General features: G+C 55.2%; 2 protein-coding genes across 3 annotated transcripts; one reads left to right on the top strand and one right to left on the bottom strand.

Moving 5' to 3' along the window:
- Positions 1–12: 12 nt before the first annotated feature.
- On the top strand, positions 13–24,563 carry TCF25 (transcription factor 25). 2 transcript variants are annotated; one of them, XM_032853730.1, is made up of 18 exons: positions 13–304; positions 8,081–8,245; positions 8,967–9,041; positions 9,723–9,841; positions 10,814–10,879; positions 14,659–14,741; positions 15,637–15,767; positions 16,132–16,231; positions 16,926–17,019; positions 18,125–18,217; positions 18,311–18,416; positions 19,677–19,836; positions 21,080–21,167; positions 21,896–22,051; positions 22,197–22,287; positions 22,712–22,791; positions 23,912–23,984; positions 24,265–24,563. In XM_032853730.1, exons 1-18 carry the CDS (start codon positions 113–115, stop codon positions 24,421–24,423), a joined length of 2,031 nt encoding a protein of 676 aa, XP_032709621.1. In that variant the 5' UTR covers positions 13–112; the 3' UTR covers positions 24,424–24,563. The 2 variants fall into 2 exon arrangements, 1 of the variants encoding a protein (XP_032709621.1); XR_004382223.1 differs by lacking the exons at positions 23,912–23,984; positions 24,265–24,563 and having other exon boundaries at positions 21,892–22,051; positions 22,712–22,737.
- On the bottom strand, positions 388–4,888 carry LOC116865512 (60S ribosomal protein L39-like). The gene is made up of 2 exons (XM_032853718.1): positions 4,678–4,888; positions 388–473 (listed from the first exon to the last, which is right to left on the bottom strand). The coding sequence occupies exons 1-2, from the start codon at positions 4,823–4,825 to the stop codon at positions 388–390; spliced, it is 234 nt and encodes a 77-aa protein (XP_032709609.1). The 5' UTR covers positions 4,826–4,888.
- Positions 24,564–24,696: the final 133 nt, after the last annotated feature.

Genomic DNA, 24,696 nt, shown 5'->3' with positions numbered 1-24,696 from the left:
CAGCCTCGCGCCAGCCTCGCGCCAGCGTGCCGTAAGTGCGCAGGCGCGCCGGCCGCTCTCTTTTCTGCTCTTCCTTCTCCCAGTCTCCAGACGTCAGCGGCCGTTGGGTCCTATGTCGCGCCGGGCCCTCCGGAGGCTGAGGGGGGAACAGCGCGGCCAGGAGCCCCTTGGGCCCGGCGCCCTGCAGTTTGTCCTCCACGATGACGATGATGCGGAAGAAGAAGGTCCAAAGCGGGGTCCAGGCGGCCGACGCCCCCGGGGCGCAGGGAAGGAGGGCGTCTGTGTCAACAACCGGTTCGAGCTGGTGAGGAACGGGGCTGCCCGGGGTGGGGGCGGTGGGAGGGAGGCAGTGGGAGGGGCGGGCCCGTGACGTCACGGGGCGGGGCGCTACGTGGTCTGGGCTGCCGCGGGGGCGGTGGTGGGCGTGGCTACGTCGGGCTCGGGTGCGGCGAGGAGGGCCGTGGCGGTCCGGGCTGCGGCGGAGGGGGCGTGGTCGTGACGTCGGGGCGGGTGCGCAGCCCGGCGGGCGGGGCTTCACGTCTCCGACCCTGGGGTCTCTTGGCTCGGTCGCAGGGTTGGGCGTTGCCTACGCCAGGCGCTCGCAGGGGCGCCGCGCAGCCTTGTGTCCTCCTCCCAGCCCAGGACTTGGTGTTTGGCTCATCGCTGGGTCCCCCGCAGCAGGTGTCTGGCCCAGCACCAACGCGGTGGACGCGAGTTGAAGGGGTGCGCGCCCCGCGGGGTTTCTGCAGCTGGCCGCAGTCAGTCCTTCGCTTGTGCGCGCCCCGCGTTGCGCTCGCTTCTCCGACCGCCCTGTGCGGGCAGCCAGCGTGTCTGTGTTGCTCAGCTTGGACCCCTCCTCGCTGTGCCCGAGCGCTCGAACAGCCGGCGGTGGGTCTGCAGATGACGGAGACCAGGGACCTTTGTCAGCGCTTTCTTGGGCCGCGCTTGCTCCCGTCGGTAGATGGTGGGGAGCGGGGGCTGCCCGTCCGGGAGCTGGGGAGCTGGGCGTCCAGAGTGCTGACCTTCCCTCGGAAGGCGAGAGACGGTGCAGGTGGGGCCGGGTCCTGTCTTCAGATCCTCCATAGTCGTCTCCACCTGTTCTGCTTCTGCGACTGGACGTCTCTCCCTCCCCTCCACCCTGCTTCTTTTTTTTTTTTTTTTTTTTTTTTTAAGATTTTATTTATGTATTTGACAGACAGAGATCACAAGTAGATGGAGAGGCAGGCAGAGAGAGAGAGAGAGGGAAGCAGGCTCCCCGCTGAGCAGAGAGCCCGATGCGGGACTCGATCCCAGGACCCTGAGATCATGACCCGAGCCGAAGGCAGCGGCTTAACCCACTGAGCCACCCAGGCGCCCCCACCCTGCTTCTTGTCTTTCCTTCTTTCCTTTCTTTCTTTGTGACATTTTTATTATAAACCATCTCAAACACGTACAGAAGCAAGAGTGGTATTAACCTGCGTGTGCTTATCCCCCAGCTCCCGCAGTTGGACTCGCAGCAGTCTGTCTCCCCAATATTCCTGTCCCATCATGTGCCCTTAACTTTGCCAGTCATTTTTCTGACTTCTTCCAGAACACCCAAGTCTTCTTTCCCACCTCACTTGTGCACAGGGTGATACCAGCTTGTGCTGTCGTCGGCCATCTCCGTGGACGTTTGACCCCCTTGTGCTTCCTGGTTCCCATATTCCCCAGATTCAGTCTTTAACACCAGTAGCTTTTGTTTGGAGGACATTTACACATTCCAGGCACTGCTGCTGTGTCATGGGATTCTGGTAGTCTGGGAAGGTGGTCCTAGTGTCCCCTTGTGCAAACAAGGTAGTAAGTGACACCTGCAGAGTAAATCTAGGCTTCCTGCTTAAAACCTGTACTCTAAACCCTGTCATGGTATTTGTCTCTGAAGCAAGTTAATGTTCTGCTGAAGAAGAAAGGAGGATAGATGGACAGAGGGCAGAGTGTTTGGGAGAAATGGAAAAAGTGGCAGGAGCTTACTTGCGAAAGGAGAGGAGGAACATTGATGTGGACCTCACTGTGAGATCCTGTCACAGGGACCCAAGGGCTGTACCTCTGCTCAGGGCTCTGCTGTCTGTGTTTTCCCTTCTTCTTTCTGATGTTGATATCATCGGCTCAGATGTCCTTCCCTGTCTTGGGATTCATGTATACAGCGCAACATCTGTCTCCTCTTAGACCTTTCACAGACATCTCAAACCCAGTGTGTCCAATGCTCACTGCCCTTCCTGCCTCCTCCAGGCTTCCCAGTCTCTGTGGAGGGCATCTCCACGTTTCCTCTTGTCCACGCCAGCAACGTGAGGGCATCCCTGAGCTGCTTTCTCTCTCACACGATACACTCAGACCACTGGTGCAGCACCTGGGGGTGACCATTGCCTGTGGCCTGGATCGTCACCATCCTTGTGCCCAGTCCTGGTTCTGCTCTTCTTCCTTTGCAGTCTCTGAACACAGAGGCCAGCCATAGTGACCCTGTTAAGCACATGTCTGACCTCAGCCCTCCTTTTTTCACAACCCCCTAGTGGTTCCAGGCTGGCCCAGTTCGCCCCATAAGCTCTCCTACCTGTTTTCTTTATAATCTTGTTCGCTGTGCTCTAGCCATAGTGATCTGTCCCCTTTGCTCTCTCCTCTGCCTTTAGCATCTTGTATGCAGGTGACACATGGCTCACTCCTCCCTCAGGTTTTGGTCAGATGTTGCTTCCTCAGGCTTGCCTACCCCTCCTACTTGCTTTTAAAGTACACTTACCCAGGGCGCCTGGGTGGCTGCCGAGTTGTGGATCTTGATCTCAGGGTTGTGAGATCAAGCCCCACACCCTCAGACAACCTGCTCTGCAGGGAGTCAGCTTGAGGATTTTCTCTCTCTCTCTGCCCCTCCCCCACATTCATTCTCTCTAAAATAAATAACTCTTTAAAAAAAAAAAAAAAGCGGTGCCTGAGTGGTTCAGTCAGTTAAGCTCCTACCTTCAGCTCAGGTCATGGTCCCAGGGTCCTGGGATCAAGACCCATGTTAGGCTCATCTTTCAAAAAAAGGACAGTTACCCCCACATGCCCATTTCCCTTCTTCTGTTTTGTTTTTTTTTTTTCTCATTTTCCCTGGCAATGAACAGAATATACTGTACAAATTACCTGTTGTTTTTTTTTAAATTTGGTGTTGCTTTGTTTCCTTGCTGAAGCACAAGCTTTGTGGAAACAGACTTGCCATTCCCTAACGTGTCCCCACCACCCTGTGTCTGGCACTCAGATATGCAGAAAAGTTAACCACGTGAGTCAGCATTTCCTCTAAGAGGACCAGCAGGTGTTGTCTCCAGCCAGAATGTATACATGCAGGCTTTGGAGGCAGAAGGACCTAGGTTTGAATCCTGGCTCCACCTCTTCAAAGCCGAGAGAATGTAGACAAGATACCAGACACAAATTTTGGTTTCCCTGGGTGTTAGGGATGATCTCACTTACTTGATGGGGTTGTCATCAGAGATACAGGAGTTAACATGTGCAGCCTTTAGTCAACACTCAGCAAACGTCGATATTAAATGATACTGGAAACCAAGTGAAGGGTGCAGTAGCGCTTAAGGAGAACCGTGACCCTAAGTGGTTTACTGAGAGACGTGCAGAGGCCAGCTCCGTTCTCCTGAGGAGAGGAAAGCTGAGCAGAGACACTGTCCTTTGTTCGTTTACGAATTTGTCCTCATGACTGGCTGTTGGTTGAGAGGTGGTTTTTTTTTTGGCTTTAGATTAGAAATCGTTTTTCTATTTCATTCAGAGTTGTTTTTAAAAACTGACTTTATTGAAGTGTAATATATGTAGATGATAAACTCACCCATTTTAAATGTAGAGTTCAAGTTTTGCAGCATAACATACTGTGCAATGATTGTGGATGATGTAGAACAGAAATCGGTATTTTGGGAGTCAAGGGCTACCTCGACAGTCTGCTAAAAACCACACAGACCCACTTCTAAAAATGACCAGACTTGATAGCATTTGAGAAATTTTCCCTCTAAGTGAAGAAGATCAATATTTCACAAATAATTACATTTAGCCCTTGATCAGCACTGGGGCCGGGGCATGAATCCCCATGCAGTTGAAAAATCTGCCTATAACTTTTGATTCCCCCCAAAGTTACTTACTGATTGCTTACTGTTTGCTGGAAGCTTTATTGATGACATAGAAGCTATGTTGTATGTATTATATACTGTATTTTCTTTTTTAAGATTTTACTTATTTGAGAGAGAGCGTGAGCTGGGGGAGGGGCAGAGGGACAGGCAGACACCCTGCTCACTGGGGAACCCGATCCCAGGACCCCTGAGTCCATGACCTGACCCTAGGGCAAATGCTTAAGGCACTGAGCCTCCCAGGCACCCCTTAGCCACGTTTTACATACTTGGTTGTCAGGGGACGGTGCTGTGCGTGATCTGACAGGAGGCGGAATTCAGCACTGCAGGGACCAGAAACAACAGCAGCTGTTGAGTTGGAAAGTCTGAGGGTCTCCCATTTATCACTGAACCAGCCTCCTGGTGCCGAGGCGTAATAACAACAAAATCATTTTCCTGAGAAAACATGTTTGTTGGGCAGGTAGCAAGGACGTTCACAGAATGAGAGGATAGAACGTGGTCTTCATGCAGCTTCATTAAATACGTGTGCCAACTAGGTGTGCCATCTCATGACGTGTGATGCCCCATGGACCCAGTCTGGTTCTTCTCCATCGCCGCTTCTTGGAGTTGGACCTGATTTCATTACTGCTTTTCACCTGAATCCACTGGGGAATGGGACGGTTCTGCTTTTGTTTCTTGGCCAGGAATTGCTTGATTCTGAAAGTCTGGTGAGAAGACATGGCCAGAAACAATCAGCCACACACAGCGGGATGGTCTGTGTACTGTGTTCTTAACGTAAGCTGGAGAAGAGAAAGCATTATTAAGAAAATCATAAGGGGGGGCATGCCTGGATGGCTCATTCATTTAAGCGGTTAACTCTCTTATTTTGGCTCAGGTCATGATCTCAGGGTCTGGGATTGACCCCACCTGGGGATGTATGCTCAGTGGGGAGTCTGCACCAGCTCTTTCTTCCTCTTTCTCTGGCAGGCGCCTCTGGCAGGGCCCCCGCCCTGGTGTACACACTGGCTTGCTCTTAAATAAATAAATCTTTTTTTTTTTTTTAAAGATTTTATTTATTTATTTGACAGAGAGAGATCACAAGTAGATAGAGAGGCAGGCAGAGAGAAGGAGGGAAGCAGGCTCCCTGCTGAGCAGAGAGCCGGATGCGGGACTCGATCCCAGGACCCTGAGATCATGACCTGAGCCGAAGGCAGCGGCTTAACCCACTGAGCCACCCAGGCGCCCCCCACCCCAAGAAATAAATCTTAAGGGAAAAAAAAAAGAGTTGGGTGGCACCCAGCTTCACTGGAAGCGTTGGAGGTACCATTTGGCTGAATGCTGGAGAAAGCTTAGGTGCCAGTTCTCCCCATTGTTGAGAGGAAATGCCCCAGGAGGCCTCAGTCCAGTTTTCTTTCTTTGTTCCCAAATCTAAACCAACCAGACCACACCTGGGCCCCTGGCACTCTCACTCAAAAGGTATCCACAATAGGACTCTCCATAGTATTGGGTAGTGCTGGGACAGATGCTGCTTTGGTAGGATTCTAGCGTTTTCAAGTCAGGAATGGATTTATAGACAGACAGACATAATATACTCCTGAAATTTATCTTTGCCACTTGGAAATTTCCCTTGGTGAACAAAGCAAGCAAAACCAAAGGATACAAAACTTGTTCGGACTTTCTTTTCTTTGATACTTTCCCAGCTGAGACAGTAGATTCAAAAAGAAAAAAAAAAAAAATGAAAACTCACCAGGTACAGTATGATCTCAGATTTGTTCTCACTCTCTCTCTCTCCCTTTTTTTTTTTTTTGGTAAGAGAAAGTGAGCAGAAGCAAGGGGGAGCAGCAGAGGGAGAAGCAGACTACCCCCTGAGCAGAGAGCCGGATGTGGGACTCAGTCCCAGGACCCTGGGATCATTAACAAAGTGGAAGGCAGACATTTAACTGACTGAGCCACCCAGGCGTCCTTTTTTTTTTCCACCCCCCAATAGAAGGTTTGGTTTTGTTTTGTTTTGTCTTTTTTAAGATTTTACTTACTTGACAGCACAAGCAAGGAAAGGGCAGAGGGAGAAGCAGGTTCCTTGCTGAGCAGAGAGCCTGAGAGGTGGGGCTCTCTGCTCTGCGGGGAGCCTGCTTCCTCCTCTCTTTGCCTGCCTCTCTGCCTGCTTGTCTGTCAAAGAAATAAATAAAATCTTTTAAAAATAAATAAATAAGAAGGTTATCTCAGGGTTGTGGGGATTAAAGTAGATCGCGTTTTTATTTTATGTTTTGAGCTTTATATTTTTCAGATGCCGTAAATTGAAGACTCAGTTTTATTTCTTTTTGGGCCTGAGTGCAGTAGGTGGGGTCCGTCGGTGCCAGCTGATGAGGCACCGTCGTCGCTGTTCTGTATTGGCCTCTCTTGTGTGTTTATTCCTTGACTGGCTGAGGGGCCAGAACCTGTCCAGTGGCTCGTACCCAGCGCACCCCGTCTCGCCTCCGGCGTGTGAGTGTGAGAGTGAGTGTGAGCGTGAGAGTGAGCGTGAGTGTGAGAGCGAGAGTGAGTGTGACTGTGAGAGAGTGGGTGTGAGTGAGTGCGAGAGTGTGAGCGAGTGAGTGTGAGAGTGTGAGTGAGTTGAGTGTGGGTGTGAGTGAGAGAGAGTGTGTGAGAGTGCGTGTGACTGTGTGAGTGACTGAGAGTGAGTGGGTGTGAGAGAGTGTGTGTGAGGGTGAGTGTGACTGAGTGTGAGCGTGATTGCGTGTGAGAGTGTGAGTGTGACAGAGAGTGTATGACTGAGAGTGTGGGTGTGAGTGCGAGAGTGTGAGAGAGTGTGAGTGGGTGTGAGTGAGACTGAGAATGTGTGAGTGAGTGAGTGAGATAGTGAGTGTGGGTGTGAGTGTGATAGAGTGTGTGTGACTGACTGTGAGAGTGTGGGTGTGAGTGAGAGCGAGAGTGCGTGTGAGGGTGAGTGTGAGTGCGTGTGCGTGCGAGAGTGTGAGCATGAGTGAGAGTGAATGTGAGCGTGTGAGTGAGTGTGACTGAGAGTGTGAGTGGGTGGGTGTGAGTGTGACAGAGTGCGTGTGAGTGCGAGAGTGAGTGTGAGCGTGAGAGAGTGAGTTGAGTGTGAGTGAGTGTGACAGAGAGTGACTGTGAGAGTGTGGGTTTGAGTGTGACGGAGTGTGAGAGTGTGGGTGTGTGACTGAGAGTGCGTGTGAGTGTGAGAGTGCGTGTGACTGTGAGTGAGTGTGAGAGCGAGAGTGAGTGTGACTGAGTGTGTGAGTATGACTGAGAGTGTGGGTGTGAGTGAGAGTGTGAGAGTGCGTGTGACTGAGTGTGGGTGTGACTGAGAGTGAGTGTGAGTGCGTGTGAGAGTGTGTGAGCGTGTGAGCGTGAGTGAGAGAGTGAATGTGAGAGTGCGTGTGAGTGAGTGTGGGTGTGAGTGAGAGTGTGTGAGAGTGCGTGTGAGTGTGACTGAGAGTGTGAGAGTGCGTGTGAGTGAGTGTGCGCACGGTTCACTCTTTCGTGCTGCTGTGCAAGGTTCTGTTGTGTGAGCTCCTTTTATTATCAGGGAAGAGTCTCTGGGCAAGTTAGTCCCTGCGTACCTTGTCTCTAGCCCCTTGTCCCGTTGGCTGCTGCAGACGAACTGAGCTAGAGCTCCGGGTGGCAGGAACACGGGCTGCGGTGGTGGTCAGCAAGGGCGATCGGCTGTAAGGTTTGGGGATTCTTATTACGTCAGCTGTAAAGACAGAGACGCAAGGAGCCACCCTGGGCCCTGGCATCTCTGGGGCTCGTTGACTAAGATGACCCTAAAGCAGGGCTCGTTGAGAAGGGAAGAACCACAGCTCTGCGGGGCGCATCCACATGGGTGTTTTTCTTCCCACGGGGACCTCAGAGCGACCCTGCATAGGTCTCCCTGCCCCAGCTCTGCCCCGCTTTCAGCTGTGACGCAGCTCAGTATCACCGTTTACTCTGTAGCCGGGACACCTGGAACATCCTTGTTCTCGCCTATGTCTCTCCAGATCAACATCGAAGACCTGGAGGAGGGACCTGTGCTCAATGGGGAGAGACCCGATGGTCTGCTCACGGGCGCTGTGGTGTCAGGGAACAGAAGGAGGTCGCAGAGTGGAGGTGCTGACCGCAAGAAGGCTGGAGAAGTGGCTGACAAGGCAGTGGCCCCGGAGCAGGTACGGGGAGCCACCACCCCCACTCTGTGCTGTCATTTTCAGCCCTTGCAGCTGCTCCACAATTTCCTTGGGACCCTGGAGAAGATTTGCAGGAAGCTCTTAAGGGGATACATACAGGGTCCCCTCGACAAGGTTCCCTAGCACGCGACCTGCCTTTACACTCAGGGAGGGTCTGCTTGTGCTCGGCATCCTGTGTGTGCTCTGGGACTGTGTGGCTGCGGCTCTGGTCTGGTGGGCAGGGCTCTGGGGGTGCCAGGCCTTGAGGAACTGCAACCCCGGTTAGTGTCGCAGTGTGGCTATGGTGTGGCACAGGAGAGGGTCTCTTGGGGGGCTTCTGCTTGTTTGTGCAGCAAGTGATGGACAAGTGCAGCCAGAGAGAGCGGACTCATGGGTGGCGTGGACCCCTGCCCGAGCTCGGGATGGTGGGGGGCTGGACACTGCAAGGTGCGAGGTGGCTGGGTGGAGGCACCAGAGGGTTTCTGGCAGAGGCACCGAGGGTATGGGGGGAGGTGTACAGGGGCCCCCGTCTCCAGGGCAGCTACGTGTGGTAGGGATGGTGGTTGGCAAAGTGAAAGACGAAAGCAGAGGGCAGATGGGTGGATGGTTTGGGCCCTGTGAGTCTCTTGAGGTCCCATGTCCCTTTTCAGCTTGCTGCTTTAGTTGTCAGATTTTCACATTTTATTGTCTCTTTCCATTGACCAAAATGTGCTTCTTTTCTTAGTCTAATATAAGTGGCAAACTCCGAAAGAAGAAAAAGAAACAGAAAAATAAGAAAAACACTACAGGAGAAATTCTGGTATGTGCATCTGGCTGTTTTTCAAAGTGGTGGTAGAAGCAATTCATTTTTATTTAGTGTTTTGATTTCTTCCCATTAGGAATCTAGTTCAGAGGTTAGGGAAGGTCACAAACCAAGTTTGGCTGATGTTCCTTCACTTCATTTCTTGAGGGTTAGACGCCCTCGCTCTTGACAGCCACGTCCTGGCCACCATCTGATGTGACATTCTCTGGCCGGCAGAGTCCCTTCTCAGTCTTTTGGCCCCGTGCCCTGAGCTTTTTCTAGGCCGCCGGACTGACGGGCTGGTGAGGTGCGAACCTCTGGGTGTGGTCTGTTGTCAGAACCCTGTTTCCTTCAGTCTCCACCGTCAGATGCAGTGTCTCCTGAGGAGGCTGTAGCTTTCTGGACCTGTCGCTGGTAGTTCTGGTCCCAAGTCCCACCAGGAGAGGTGGCACTCCTATAGGACTAGCAGTTGGGCTTGTGACTGAGTTCCTTCAAGGGTCCTTCTGGCTCTGTGGTCCTGCCAATGCTAAACTCTCCCCTTTTTTCTAAGTATATTTGCAGTACTCAGTATTAGGATTATAATGTCTTTCGGAATGTAAACAATATAATGTGGGTTTCTTATAAAAATAACTTTGTTATTATTACAACGTTTAAAATAAAGTTACTGTGGTGATTAATATATTGTTCTGGTGTTTTTAGGAAAATGGGCTGGAAGATATCGATCGCATCTTGGAGAGGATTGAGGACAGCAGTGGTTTCAACCGCCCGGGGCCGCCTCCCCTCAGCTCCAAGAAGCATGTCCTGTATGTGGAGCACAGGTACAGCTCTCTCCCCTCTGCTGAGACACAGACTCCCTGAAAAGGAAAAAAACATTTGAGAAAGACTTCCTGTATCTAAAAGCAATGTAGATTTGTTGTTTTTGCTTTGTTTTTAAAGATTTTATTTATTTATTTGTCAGAGCACAAGCAGGCGAAGTGGCAGGCAGAGGCAGAGAGAGAAGCAGGCTCCCCACTGAGCAAGGAGCCCAATGTGGGACTCGATCCCAGGACCCCTGGATCACGACCCAGGCTGAAGGCAGCAGCTTAACCGACTGAGCCACCCAGGCATCCCTGTTTTATTTTGTTTTAAAGATTTTATTTATTTATTTGACAGAGATCACAATAGGCAGAGAGGCAGGCAGGGTGGGGTGGTGGGGGGAGCAGGCTCCCTGCTGAGCAGAGAGCCTGATGTGGGCTCCCTCGCAGGACCCCGGGATCATGATCTGAGCCGAAGGCAGAGGCTCAACCCACTGAGCCCCCCAGGCGCCCCAGCAATGTAGGGTTATTGCCAAACAGTTAGGCAATAGGAACAAGGAGACAGAAGGAAAGGGGAAATACTCTGTTTCCAAGGACCCGTCTTTTAGCTTTATGTATCTGGGAATGTTTTTTTCTTGAATGGTATTGAAGTAAGATGTCGTTCTGTGATAAATTATTCCTCTCTTGTCCTAGTAGATGCCTAATGAAACCCCATTCTTACTCAAGAGACCGCTGCCAGTGCTCCAAAAGCTTTTTTTCCCTATGTGGGTGAGCCCACCTTGATCTGGTCTCTAGGCCTGAGGCCGCTCTGACTCAGCCGCAGTCCTGGCCGCTTCTGTTTGCGATCCGCATGGTTTGGGGGAAAGCAGGCCTGCCGGCTGTCTTTCATGTCAGAGTAGCCGTTCTCCCTGCTGAGTTTTATGTGACCTTTCAGAATTCCCAGACTCGTAAAAGAACTCCATTTCATTTTTCTTTGTAAAATTTTCAATTTTCTAGACACTTGAATCCAGACACAGAGCTGAAAAGGTATTTTGGTGCTCGAGCTGTCCTTGGGGAACAAAGGTAAGCACAACACTGGCTTTGTTCTAAAAAATGTGCGGGAGTATTCTCAAGGCCTCTGAACCTTTGGGGGAGGGGAGGTAAAGCTCCTTGCCAAAGGAAAGCCTTCGAATTTCTGGTTCTGCAAATTCTTCGGAACCTGAAGGGTCAGGGAGGAGCTGGTGTTTGACTGTTTCCATGACCATGGGCTCCATCCCTCACACCGCCTTTGCTAGCATGTGAGTCACAATTTTACAGAGATTCTGGAGGTCCTGAAATTTTGAGCTTCTAGCCCTGAAATCTTGGCCAGCTTAATTTTTGTTTCCTCATCAGCTGCAAAGCCAACACAGGGTTTAGATTCTGGGATAAGTCTGGCCTTTGTTATGTAACAGTTCTCAGTGCTTGACGACCTGTGGGAGATGCAGTGAGAAATGCTCTGAGCACGAGGGTCTGTTTGCAGGACTGTGTGTCGAAGGGGTGGGTGTTAGCTTTCCTGACCCCCAGCATTGAGGCGGGCTGTGACTGCGAGCTTCCACACGGGCAGAAGCTTTGGCTTTTCAGTATATGTATTTTTTCTAAATGTAGAATTAAATGCTTGTTATAAAAAAAATTGAGGCAAGGAGCACTGGGTGGCTTAGTCGCTTGGGCATCAGACACTTATTTTCAGCTCAGGTCATGATCTTGGGGTCCTGGGATTGAGCCCCACTTTGGGCTCTGCACTTAGAGCCCTGCTTGTCTCTCTCTCTCCCTTTGATGAAGTTCTAGAACCTAGGTGAGGTTTGGTGGACTGAGGTCCGGAGCCGATGACCAAGAAAGAATTCTTGAGACATCTTTGGTGCAAAATGATGGTTTATGAAAGCACGGGGACAGGACCCGTGGGCAGGAACAGCCGCTGCCCCGGGTTGTGAGGGATGGCAGGTTATGTACCCTGCGGTTGGGGGAAGGTGAGGGAAAGGGAGGTTTCAACGGAGTTTTCATATGCTAAAGAGGGCCTACAAGGTGCGGGGAGACGACTGTCTTTTAGCAAGCCATTACCATCAAGATAGTTGGAAGATTCCTGTCTTGCAGGATTGTGATCTCTGCAAGTTAACTATTTGTTTCTCGTTTGTGGCTGTCAGGGGTGCCTGAGGAATGTTACACATATTACCGAGGGGAGCGGGTGGAGAGGGGGTGCAAGGTGCCAGCTTTTGCTTTGTCCTCAGTCAGCCTCCTGCTCCCTCATCCCCTTTGCCCCCCATCCCCGCAGACACATGCTCTCGTGTGCGTGCTCTCTTTTTCTCAAAACCTTAAAAAAAAAAAATTGGGGCAATTTAGAATAAAATTGTTTCCTTTGAGCCCCCCTCCAAGATCACCGTTCAGGAGAGCTTATTGCCCCCGTCTGGGCCCCTCTGCCGTGTGCCGCACCACCTGGTTCTGCCTGGCTGGGTTCTAGGTGGATGAGGGGAATGCACGTGCCCCAGGGCACAGGCTGCTGTGGTCTCCCTGCAGCTGGGGGTCATTTCTAGTGAAGCTGCCCAGCCGTGGCTCTCCCCGTGTGTTGTCAGCTCCAGGTCTCCGCTGCCCTCCACGTAGGCAGCCCCTGCTGTCTGAGCTGCAGTGGGGTTGGGGTCTTACATTCTGTCGAAGGTCGTTGACCAGCAGTTGTTCTTGTTCTTTGCTAATGGTTTTGGTTTTATCTTGGGTGTCAGGTTATTCAGGACACAAGGGTTTCTACTTTGTCTTCTTCCAGAATGTCGATGAAAACCCTTGTCACCTCAGGGTGTTCCTCTTTGTCACCTGGCTGACGGCATGTCTCCCCACCCTGTTCCGCTGGTTTGGGTTGGCTTGGTCGGTCGTTGCTGTGCCTTCATATTCTGCCCAGTCGTACGTTTGTGTAATGGTCGTTCGCAGGGATTATAGTTACTGTGTTTATGGTAGTAGCTTCTAGAACATCGACTGAATACTTGAAGTCCCACCAAAGTTTTCCCTGAGAAGCTCCGGTTCCCTCATCTCCCTCATCCCTTACCCTGCACACAGGCGGACTCGGTGTGTTTCTGGTCGTCCTCTCTGGCAGCGCCTTCAGTTCTACAGAGGCCTGGGCGCGGCTTTTTCCCCCCCCGACAGCGGGAGGGACAGCCCTCCTGCTGCCCTGCTGGTGTCTGCCTGCTCCCCTGCTCAGTGCACGGCTGAGCTCTATCTGCAGTTCGGGGGACCAGGCAGTTCTGGGCATCCACGCTCCCAATCAGAGCTGGCCTCGGTGCTCGAGGTCCGGAAGGCTGAACACCCACCCTCCCACACACGGTCCTGCCAACAGACCCTTGTTTGAGCATTTCTCTCTGCGTCTCCCAGATGTCATCAAACACTGAGAACTGTTACATAACAAAGATCAGACTTATCCCAGAATCTAAACCCCGTGTTGGCTTTGCTGCTAATTGAGAAAAATTAAGCTGGCCAAGATTTCAGGGTTAAAAGCTTAAAATTTTATAGGTGATGATGAGTTTTCTTTAGATTTTGACCATGATTTTCAGGTACCATGTTTTTTCTCCTGCAGTTTTGCTGCCTTGTCAGGAGAAGAAACATGCTTTTTTCTCCTGTTTCTAATACAGACCAGTTCTTACTCATACTTTTTTTTTTCTCAATGAAATGGTTCAGATTATCAAAGTATAGAGAAAAGTGTCCACATGTCCACTTGCCTGTTACTTAAGAAAAAAAGCCTCAGTGAACAATATATGACCTGTTTGTGGCCACAGCTTCAAGAGGGCGGTCTGGCCCTTGCAGAGACCCCCGGATAACGGAGGTGGAGCGCACGGCCGAGGGGAGGGGGCCATCCAGGCACAGCGTCTCGGGAGCCGGGCCTCCCTTTCCGGCCGCCCCCTCGTGCTCTGTCTTGGTCATTCCCACCCAGAAGCGTGTTGACGTCAGTGTCCTGCTACACCAGTTCTTTTCATGGTTACCATTTTTCCATTTTCAAAACTTGTTGCTGCACTGGTGGCATCTTGCGAGGGGAGGAGAGGACCACCTCAGAACAGAGGCACAGAGGCCCTCCCTTTGTCCTCTGTGCCCGTCTGGCGTGGCATTTGTCCGCCTGGTCCTTAGGGATGCAGATCGCTTCCTTCCACAGGGCGCCTACAGGCTCACTCTTCCCCATGTCTTTATTTTCAGTGTTTTACTTTTGTTTCCTTTTTACCCTTTCTGCCATTTTGCTGGACTATAAATTTTCTGTTTTTCTATTTTTTTTAAGATTTTATTTATTTATTTGACAGATAAAGATCACAAGCAGGCAGAGAGGCAGGCAGAGAGAGGGAGAGGGGGAAGCAGGCTCCCTGCCGGCAGAGAGCCCGATGCGGAGCTCAATCCCAGGACCCTGAGATCATGACCTGAGCCGAAGGCAGAGGCTTAACCCACTGAGCCACCCAGGCGCCCCTTTTCTGTTTTTCTTTCTCTGATTGTTTGGTCATTTAGGTGACAGTTTCTAGTTTCGTCTGGCAGTGGTCCTGTTCTGTTTTTGTTTTTAAGATTTTATATATTTATTTGACAGAGCATAAGCAGGGGGAGCAGCAGAGGGAGAGGCAGAAGCAGGCTCCCCGCTGAGCAGGGAGCCCGAAGCAGGGCTCAGTTCCAGGACCCCCGGATCGTGACCTGAGCTGAAGGCAGACTGAGCAGCTGAGCTCCCCAGGCACCCCAATGGTCCTGGCCTGTCCTGTGTCCTGGCCATCACTCTGCCACCCCCGCCCCCATCCTTCCCTTCCCCACAGTTTTGTTTCCACGGTCCCTGCAGGGGTCAGGCAGTGAAGGGAAGCTATGAGCATGTCTGTTCTCCCCAGGCCGAGGCAGAGGCAGCGAGTGTACCCCAAGTGTACCTGGCTCACGACCCCGAAGAGCACATGGCCGCGGTACGCCAAACCAGGTGAGGGGCTGTGACTTCGGCAGAGCAGGTACGCGGCTCTGTGGGCTCCGTGGCCTGGCGCTGGAGGACCCAGGACCCCTGGCCCCCGTACACCAGCTGCGTGTTTTCTCAAATAGGGTTTCATGCAGCTTTTTTCTACTTTCTTCCTGTGGATACTGTATTGTAGGAAGCGATCTCGTTCATTTTCCAGGTGTGATAGTTTGTACTTGGTTACCAGCTAGTAAGTCTGTAGAACTTAAGATCAGCAACTTTGCAGAAGCACTTGGGGTATAGCGTAAACACCTCGTATCTGAGAGCCCCTGGGTTTAGGGCCTGACTGGGGCGGGAGAGAGGGTAGAGACAAGGGCACCCAGAGTCGTCATGGAGGGAGCATATGATGGCCCCGCCCTGCCCATGTCCCGTGTGCCGGCAGCGTGGACACGGGAAGCTCTTCGCAGAAGCCCCGAGCCAGGCAGACGAGTTTCCTTGGCTCCGTGGTGCAGCAGGAGGGTAGCCTGGAACCATTTACCTATTTTATGATGCTTCTGAAGGCTCCTAGGAAGAAACGGCTTCATACACCCAATTTCTGGCAGGAGGAGAAAGGGTTTCCACTGGTCTCCCGGGCCCAGCTGGATCTGGGCTCTGCCTGGGGTTCAAGCCCAGCCAGATGGTGGCGGGGTGGCACCCTGTGTGTCCTCACCTCTGCTGTCTTAGGGCACTGGTGATCCGGCCACACCCGTGGGGGAAGCAGCTTCTTCCTGGGAAAAGCATAGGCGGGAAGCTGGTGTGGACCACACCACGGGCAGTCAGCCTTGGGCATTGTGGGAAAGTAGACTCTCTTATGGGGACTCAGTGGGGTATGCCCGAGCCTGCTCGTGGGGGTCACAGGAGGGGCCTGATGCTGCCCTCCCCGCAGGTCTGTCGATGAGGCTGCTGGAGTCCAAGAAGGGCCTCTCCTCCTTTGCTTTTGAGCACAGTGAGGAGTACCAGCAGACCCAGCACAAGTTCCTGGCGGCGGTGGAGTCCATGGAGCCCAATAACATCGTGGTGCGTGTGTCCCCCAGAGCGTCTTTGCCTAGCCTACATCCTCTCCTCAGTTACCAGGCTGCCCCGCACCTGGATCCCAGCCTGCAGTCCCTCGGCCCACAAGCCCTTTCTCCTTCTGGCTCCTCTGACCCCTGCTGTACGCCTGGATCCTGGGGCTTGGGGGACTGGCAGAGGGTGAAGTTAGAGGTGCTGAGGCACAGAGTCCCAGCTCCCACCACAGGCCTGGTTGGTAATTCAGCTGAGCAGCACCGATGAGCCTGGTTTCAGTGACTGAGAGAAAGCCCCGCCTGGGGCTGCTGCCTTGCTGTAGGCTGTCCAGGAGGCATGGCCTGTGGCCCCAGCAGCGTCCCTGCTTTGCTTGTAGGTTCTGCTCCAGACTAGCCCGTACCACGTGGACTCGCTGCTGCAGCTCAGTGATGCTTGTCGCTTTCAGGAGGATCAGGAGATGGCCCGAGACCTCGTCGGTAAGAGCTCGCCTGGGCGCCCGGCCCTGCCATCCCTCGGGCCCAGCACCCCCTCTGCTGAAGGAGCGCAGGCGCTGTCCCAGAAGGTGCTGGCCATACATAGCCACTGCCAGGGCTTTTTTTAAGAGGGAAGGGGGAGAGAGAGGTGGCGGGAGGGGCAGAAGGAGAGAGAATCTCAAGCAGACTCCCCAGTGAACTTGGGGTCCGACTCGGGGCTCGATCCCATAATCCTGGGGTCATGACCTGAGCCAAAAGCAGATGCGTCACTGACTGAGCCCCCAGGCACCCTGGCCTGGCTTTTTTCATTTACCGTCATGTCTTCAGGGTTCCCTCCTCTTCAGTCAGATGATGCTCTGTAGTGGGGATGGGCTGTGTTTGGTGTGTTACTTGGGAGACTCTTGGGTAGTTTCCACTTCTTGAGTCCTGTGACTGAGCTGCTGTGGATGTGTGCATGTGGGTTTTGTGAGGACGTGTGTTTGTATCTCCCTGTCTAGAAAGTCGTCCCTTTGCGTGAGGTCAGTGCACAGAGTGGCGTTCGTGATCCCCAGGGTCACAGCTGCGCCATGGCACTTTCCAGAACCCTTGCTGTGCTCCCTTCTTCCTTTGAGAGCTTTCTTTGTGAGCCTTGGGGGATAGGCTTGGAGGTGCCGCGCGCTGGCCGTGACCCCTCCCCCGGTGTCCGTGTGGCCCTCAGAGAGAGCGCTGTACAGCATGGAGTGCGCCTTCCACCCCTTGTTCAGCCTCACCAGCGGGACCTGCCGGCTGGACTACCGCAGGCCCGAGAACAGGTGCGTTTCCAGGGTGGCAGGTGTGTCGAGGTGGGTCAGTGCGGTGATGGGATGTGAGTACCCATGTAGGTGCAGCTAGGGCAGGTGGCAGGGGTCTGTCCCCGAGCTGTCCCACCTGCTAGCTCACACCAGGGGATCTCACTGTGTTTGTAACCTGAACATAAGCGGGTCAGGCTCGAGGACAGATGGATTGGGCTAGCCTGGGGTTACATTTGTCATTGAGAGAAATGAGTCTGATAAGCCGCTGCTTGATCAGGGGGTGTGTAGTTGTGTTTCCTTGTATATTGGGACAAAAGGATCTGTGCCCTATGAGTTTGGAATGCTCTGGAACGTTCTGTGGGCAGCCCTACGTTCCTCCGTCATCGAGCTGTTTGAACGCAGTCTGATCCCGCTCCCTGCACTGAACGGGATGACTGTGTGACACTCTCTTCTCACAGATGTGTCTCCCGCCCCAGAGCCCTGCTCTGGCACCAGCGCTCCTCACCCCCAATTCCTGCCCTCGGCCTGGCCTTCAGGGCCTTGCAGGGGAGATGGGTGTGTCCTGTCCTGGTGCCCTCTTCACCCACTCAGGGCTTCCAGCAGCCTTGCTCCTGTCCCGCACACACACCTTGGCGGTCAGCCCGGGTCCCAGGACACCTGGACCCCCCCACTGCACGATTGTCTGGTTCTGTGTTCGTTCCACTTGTCTCTCCAGTGAGATTGTTGGTTCTCGGAGACAGGTTATAACACACTGACACGTGCAGGCCCAGCAGGGTGGTGCCCACTGGTAACAATCCCAGCCCCCCAGAGGACCCAGCTCAGCAGACCTGACACCCAGCAGCAGCGCCCTAGCCGCCCGTGGGACTGGCGGTTCCCAGTAGTGATGGCAGGAGATGCTGAACAGTAAACCAAAAACAGGACAGTCTGAGCTAATGGCGAGCTTGTTGGGCTCCCTGGGGACCCATGTAACTGGACAGCTCGGAGCATCACTGGGCCCGCAGACGGAGGAACGCTCGTGACCCTTCGCGCCTCTGGGGCTGCCTGGGAAGCGCCAGTGCATAGTGGGTGGCGGTGCGGCTGGGGGACTGCGGCCACCCTGGCTCAACAGGAACTGTGTTGGGTCTAGGAGCTTCTACCTGGCCCTCTACAAACAGATGAGCTTCCTGGAGAAGCGCGGCTGCCCGCGCACGGCGCTGGAGTTCTGCAAGCTTATCCTGAGGTAAGCGCCCGCAGCTGATGCCCAGGGTCCTTGCGGCCCGCAGCTGCCCGCCCCTGCCCACGCGGCGCTCTCTCTCCTGTGCCGCCCCCCAAGCCTGGAGCCCGACGAGGACCCCCTGTGCATGCTGCTGCTGATCGACCACCTGGCCCTGCGGGCGCGCAACTACGAGTACCTGATCCGCCTCTTCCAGGAGTGGGAGGTGGGTGCGCCCCCCACCCCCGCCGGTCTCCCTCTGGGTTGCTTCTGCTTCCGCAGGTACCCGAGCTGTGGGGGGTGGGGCCCCTATGGGACAGACGCACACACACGCACGCACACACACACACCCCCACCGCCGTGGTCCTGACCTCAAGGCAGAACTGTAAAAAATGCACTGCCTCACCGCTGACCTTGATGGTGATAGCTTGTTGCAGTGACGCTGTTTTAGGGTTAGGGTTAAGTGTAATAGTAATAACATTCACTTCACTTATTCTGGGTTGTTTTTTTTTTTTTTTAGATTTTTTATTTATTTATTTGACAGACGGAGATGACAAGTAGGCAGAGAGGCAGGCAGAGAGAGAGGAAGGGAAGCAGGCTCCCTGCTGTGCAGAGAGCCCGATGTGGGGCTCGATCCCAGGACCCTGAGATCATGACTCGAGCCGAAGGCAGCGGCTGAACCCACTGAGCCACCCAGGCGCCCCTCACCTATTCTGTTTTTAATTCGGCCGCTAGAAAACATGTTTCTGTGGGCTGGTGCCCTCTTGGAGATGTGTGACCCTGACCACCTCCCATGAGGCGGGGCTGGTGGGTGTCCCTGAGAAATGACCAAATACGTGAGTCACTCTGAACCCTTTCATTTGCTCTTTGGCCGAGGAGCCCCCCCTCTGGGGACCTAGTTTACAGAAGTTTCCGGAGCCCCCAAATGCAGCTCCAGGGAGCACACCCTCCCTCCACAGCAAGGCTAAAGGGAAATGTTTGCTGATCTGTGGAGCCCATGGCCCTGCTTTAGTGGAGAAAACCTGGCCCGTGGTATGTTGTCTGTTACGGACACATAGAGAAAGGCCAGCTAAGTGCTCGGCCACGTTCACGGATGTGATCAGGTCCCAGCAGGGGGAAGGACGCTCCTCGTTGGACCCGGGCTTCCCGAGTTTCCCACTGTGGGTGAGCACGGGTTGCCTGCTTGTGGGCGCTTGTGACCCCACTTGACTCCACCTCCCCTGGGACCTTCCTCTCTTCTGTCCCTGTCGAATCCCGCCCGGTGCCCCCCCCCCCAGCCGCCACCACCACCATCCTGGCCTTGTTACTTGTCTCCTGCTAGGAGAGAGCCCCCAGACGTGCCATGAAGTTCTTTATGCCAAGTAGAGAGATGCCAGCACAACACTTGTGCTCATCGCCAGGGCTCAGACTCGGAGCATCTGGAAATTGCGCGTCCTTTGTGTTTGCCACATTAGTGCTCCAGACTTTGTTTCTCTGGCCCTTGCAGGCTCATCGGAACCTGTCTCAGCTCCCAAATTTCGCCTTCTCTGTGCCGTTGGCCTATTTCCTGTTGAGTCAACAAGCAGACCTCCCAGAACAGGAGCTGAGCTCTGCTAGGGAGCAGGCATCTGTCCTGATCCGACAGGCCCTCACCATGTTCCCCGGAGGTGGGTGCAACCTCATGAGCACCCCCACCCAAGCACAGTTTGAAAGCTGAACATGAGTCAGAAGTGACTTTGGTCTCCAACTGTCTTGGGGTTTTAGGATGAGTGTTTCAATATTGACAGAGAAAAACCTGCTCTCAGAAGACAGGTCTTTTCTAGAGGAAGGGGCCTGAGCTGCGGGGAGTCAGCAGAGCCGTGCAGGAGGGACCCGGTCCGCAGACCGCACTTCCCAGGGAGTTGAAGAACTCAGAGACAAGGTTGTCCTGGGACTGCACAGCACAGGCTCCTGCACCCTCCCTGAGCTTTCTGGAGTCGTGGGCCGGTGTCCCTGTGGGGACAGAGTCTTGCGGGCTGATCTCGGTGGTGACAGGAGGTCAGAGAGCAGCCTCCTGTCCCTTCAGGGTCCTGGTGGAGTTGGGCCCTCCTGCCACGTGCGGTTTCACAGAGGGCTGTGTGCCAGCAACTGGCCATGTGGCTCAGGCACACTGTCCCCACAGCCCCGTCAGTCACGCTTCACCTCCGTGAGCCTGCTGCGTCCCAGGTAGAGGAGGCAGCCAAGGTCCCCACTTCTCGGGCTCACAGCCTGGGGCAGGGAGCCAACAGTGGAAGGAGCTGAAAAGGATAGTGTATCAGGTGATACGAGGTGCTAGGGACACAACAGAGCAGGGGGTGTAGATGAGGGGGTGAAGGTGTGAGGAGGTAGCCGGGATAGGATCGCAGCCCGTGTCAGTGAGGGTTCCCACCAAGTCTTGGGAGAACTGACCCTTCCTCATCGAGCTGCATGTAGCGAGGAGGCGAGGCCCCTGGTGGGCGCTAGCTGTTGCTGTGGGGCCAGGGGTGTTGGCAGTCGTGAGACGACTGACGGTGGTTCCGTACAGTCTCGGGTCTGTTGGCAGCCGTGGAATGGTTGCTGGTGGTGTTTCCATACAGCCTGGGGGTCCTGCTGCCCACTGAGCTGCCCTGCTATTTCCTGTCCCTGGCCACTCGGCCTCCAGTGCTCAGAGGGAGAGCGCTGTCGCAAGTGTCTGCACCCAAAGCCCGAACCCCATGAGCTGGCCCCTCCAGTAGCCCGCAGGTGGAATGTGTGGGGACGCCTTGTGGGGGTGCCCTCGGATGCACATGGGGCCCCTGGGAGGCAGCAGAGCAGAGACCCTGTCCGAGGTGGCTGAGGCCCCCTGGGGGCTGGTACGGGCGGACTGGCCTCACCTCGTCACATGCCCTTGGGGGCCCCTGCTTCCTCCTGCAGTGCTCCTGCCTCTGCTCGAGTACTGCAGCGTGCGGCCCGATGCCGCTGTCGCCACGCACCGCTTCTTTGGCCCGGAGGCCGAGATCAGGTAAAGACAGGACAGTGCCTGCCCACAGGTGGGTTGTGGGGGTGCCCCTGGGAGCAGAGCCCGGGACCGTTTTCACTCAGACCGGAGGCTCATGAAGCCGGCCATCACTGCTCTCTCCCGCCCCAGGGAGAGTCCTGCCAGGTGCTCACTGCGGGGAACCTTGGCGGCCAGACCGTTCTCCCACCGTGGAGGGCTGGACGCAACGCCGGCCAGCATGTGGGCCACATGCAGCCCCAAGCACGAGCCTGCCTGCTGAGAAGCGGGCAGGGTGTGGGGCCCAATGCGCCAGCCCTGCTGGGTGGGGTTGGTAACCCTACGGGTGTTAGTGTAGTCACACAGCTGTATGTGCACCAACTGTCTTTCCCAAATGTCTCATGAAAAAAAAAGGAAAACGTGCACCGTGGGAGCCGTGGTCTGAGGCCATCCTCAGACCCTGTTAGTAAACCAGCACAGTTCCTCCAGCATCTCTGCCTATGCAGACCTACACATGCCCTTTCTGTTTGGCAATTCTATTAAAGACCTTGTTCTTACTAAAAAGTACACACTTGGTGGAAGCAGATGCCTGTGTATCCCCACGGCTGGGCAGCGGCCTGTCCCAGCTCAGCAGCCCTTCTGTTTCGCCCCCAGGCTGCTGGATGGGCCCCTGTGCTTCCCCCCAGGGGCTGGTGGGTGTGTGGAGTCCATGCCCTGGCGGGCCCAGCTCACGAGCCCCCGTCTCCCACAGCCAGCCCCCCCGCCCTAAGCCAGCTGGTGAGCCTATACCTTGGAAGGTCACACTTCCTCTGGAAGGAGCCTGCCACCGTGAGCTGGCTGGAGGAGAACGTCCGGGAGGTTCTGCAGGCGGTGGACTCTGGGGACCCTGCGGTGGGAGCGTGTGAGAGCAGGTGGGCTGGGGGCCGGTGGGGGCGAGGGCAGCACCCGGCCTGGTGGGTGGTAAAGCCCTGTGCTCGGGGTGGTGGTCACAGGGTGGCCGTGGGGCCAGGGCGGGCTCTGTGCCACATGCCTATGCCTCTTCCCCCCGGGCCTCAGGCGGAAGGTGCTCTACCAGCGGGCGCCCAGGAACATCCACCGGCATGTGGTCCTGTCCGAGGTCAAGGAGGCTGTTGCTGCCCTCCCCCCGGTAAGGGAGAGGGCCTGGAAATGGGGGCTTTGTCGCCTGCGGGCCCCTTCCCTCACAGCTGGGGTTTTGAGAGGGGGGCTGCTCCTGGCCAGCTGACCTCCCAGGGCTCAGAACGGGGGCCCTGGGGTGCTCTGGTGAGAGATCCTGGCACAGGGAGCGTGGCTTTCTGCTCCTCCCCTGCTGCGCGGGCCCTTTGGCCGACAAGCATCGTTGGCCATCTGAGTGGGGCAGAGTGCCTGTCTGGGTGGAAGCAAGGCTGTCCCCACCCTTCACCCGGCGTCCAGCAGACGCAGCCGCGCAGCCAAGGACCGATTCTGTTCGGCTGACGGATTTCTCGTGGAGAGGCTGGTCCAGGCTGGAATCAGCTGGAAGTCTACTGGGGGCACGACCGGGCTTCACCGTGGGTCTGCTTCCCTTTCTGAAGGATGTGACCACACAGTCTGTGATGGGCTTCGACCCTCTGCCTCCTTTGGACACGATCTACTCCTACGTCAGACCCGAGAGGTACCTCTCCGCCTCCTGCTTTGCTCCTTTGCTTGTGTAGCTCTGAGGTCAGTGCTTTCGGCTCCCTGGGGCTCCCTGCTTCCTCCAGACCCAGGCCCCCGAGGACAGGGTGATGCGGGGTTGTAGGTCCACTTTTGCCAGCCATGTCCTTTTACTTGCTTGTCTGACGAAGGAGCGTTTTCCCATGGGGTTCTAGAGCAGGTGTCAGACGTAACAGTGGGAAGCTGGAGAAACATACTAGCTGCGCCCTTGTGGCCTACGCGGCGCCATGGAGCCGTGTTACGTGCGGAACCTAGCAAGCAGTGTAATATCAAAGCCACAGCCCGAGTCTGCCGGTGCTTGGGGCCCTGCGGACTGAGAAGGGCCCGTGTGGCCCAGCCCAGGAGAGCCGCAGTGGAGCGGGACGGCGCTTCGCCTTGGATCATGGAAAGCTGCCTTCTGCTTTCCTTGTGGCCTTCCAGGCTGAGTGGTGGCCTTACCACAGACTGTCAGCACAACCTGTAGCTCTGGAAGTCCCAGGCAGGTTTTCCCATTCCAGAACGCGTGCCCTCTCCAGGCTTCAGTTGAGCACGTTATGTAGAATAAAAAGCTTTTTCTTAACTGAATTAGGTTCTAAAAGTTGGACTGCGTGCTTCTAGGGAAAGAGTGCCCACTTTAATTCTTAGATCAGTCAAGGTGACACTTACACATTTCTAATGTTGGTGGGTTCAGAGAGCTGCCTTGCTGGACAGTGTAGCCCTGAGGAGTGCTTGAAGGGCTGGGCCAGTCCAAGGCCACCAGTCCTCACATGGCCAGTGGAGCCCTCACATGGGCTCCAGCGCCATGTCTTACCAGGAGGGCACTCCCCAGCACACTCTGGCACCTTCTCCTCCCGTGACCACTTTGTAGCCCCTGCATGGCTTTTCTCAAAAACGAGCCACTGAGCCGCGGCGGGTGACCCTCTGCTCTCTGCTGAACTAGCTAGCCAGGTCCCCAAGGGCTCGCCCCCTCTGGGTGACCTTCCCTGGGAGGCCTGAGCTTGTGCCCCAGCTGCTGTGCTGGCTGCCTCGGTGCACCCCGCCCCCAGCCCCAGGGCCGGGCGCACAGCTGCACCATCTGACCAACCTTCCTCCTCTTTCAGGCTGAGTCCCGTCAGCCATGGAAACACAATCGCCCTCTTCTTCCGGTCTTTGTTGCCTAATTATACCATGGAGGTATGTGAGCACGTTTCGGCCTCTCTCTGCCACGTGGGTTCAGGCCGGGCCGCGGGCATCCGCAGCCCGCTCAGGAGGCCGGGACAAGCCTGCCTGAAACCGTTGCGGCCACCTCAGCCCCTCCCCCAGGCATGGCTCCTGGACCTCGCACTGGGGCCTGGCCTTGAGTTTGGGTTTGAAGCTTCCTCTTCCCAACAGGGTCCTGGGGGAGCTGGGGTGGGAGCACTGGGCCTCAGGACCCAGGACAGCCCCCCAGCTCAGACGAGTCTCACTGCTGCAGGGGGAGCGGCTGGAGGACGGAGGGGCTGGGGGTCCGAACCACAACCAAGGCTTGAACAGGCTGATGCTGGCCGTGCGAGACATGATGGCCAACTTCCACTTCCACGACGTGGAGGCAGCTCGCGAGGACAACCCCGAGGGGGACGGGGAGTGGGACTGAGCCCGCAGAGATGCCGTGCCCCAACGCTGTACAATTATGTTCCTGATTGCTGTTCTGGGCGGAATTGGCCAGTTCCCTGGAGTAGAGATGCTGATGTGTCGTCCGCCTGCCTCCTGTGTCGTCTATAAATGGGAATGGGTCGCGCTCCGGCAGCACGGGCTCTTCTTTCCTGGGGCTGGACTCTGGGCCTAGTGTGAGGCAGGTGGGTCTTGGGTCCGCCCAGCCCCCAAGGTGTCCCAGCAGAGAACATGACCCAGGGTCACATGCAGCCAA

Source organism: Lontra canadensis, unplaced genomic scaffold, assembly GCF_010015895.1.
Source record: "Lontra canadensis isolate GAN:19392208 unplaced genomic scaffold, GSC_riverotter_1.0 scaffold8, whole genome shotgun sequence".
Classification (NCBI taxonomy): domain Eukaryota; kingdom Metazoa; phylum Chordata; class Mammalia; order Carnivora; family Mustelidae; genus Lontra; species Lontra canadensis.
This window is presented reverse-complemented; position numbering and strand designations above follow the sequence as displayed.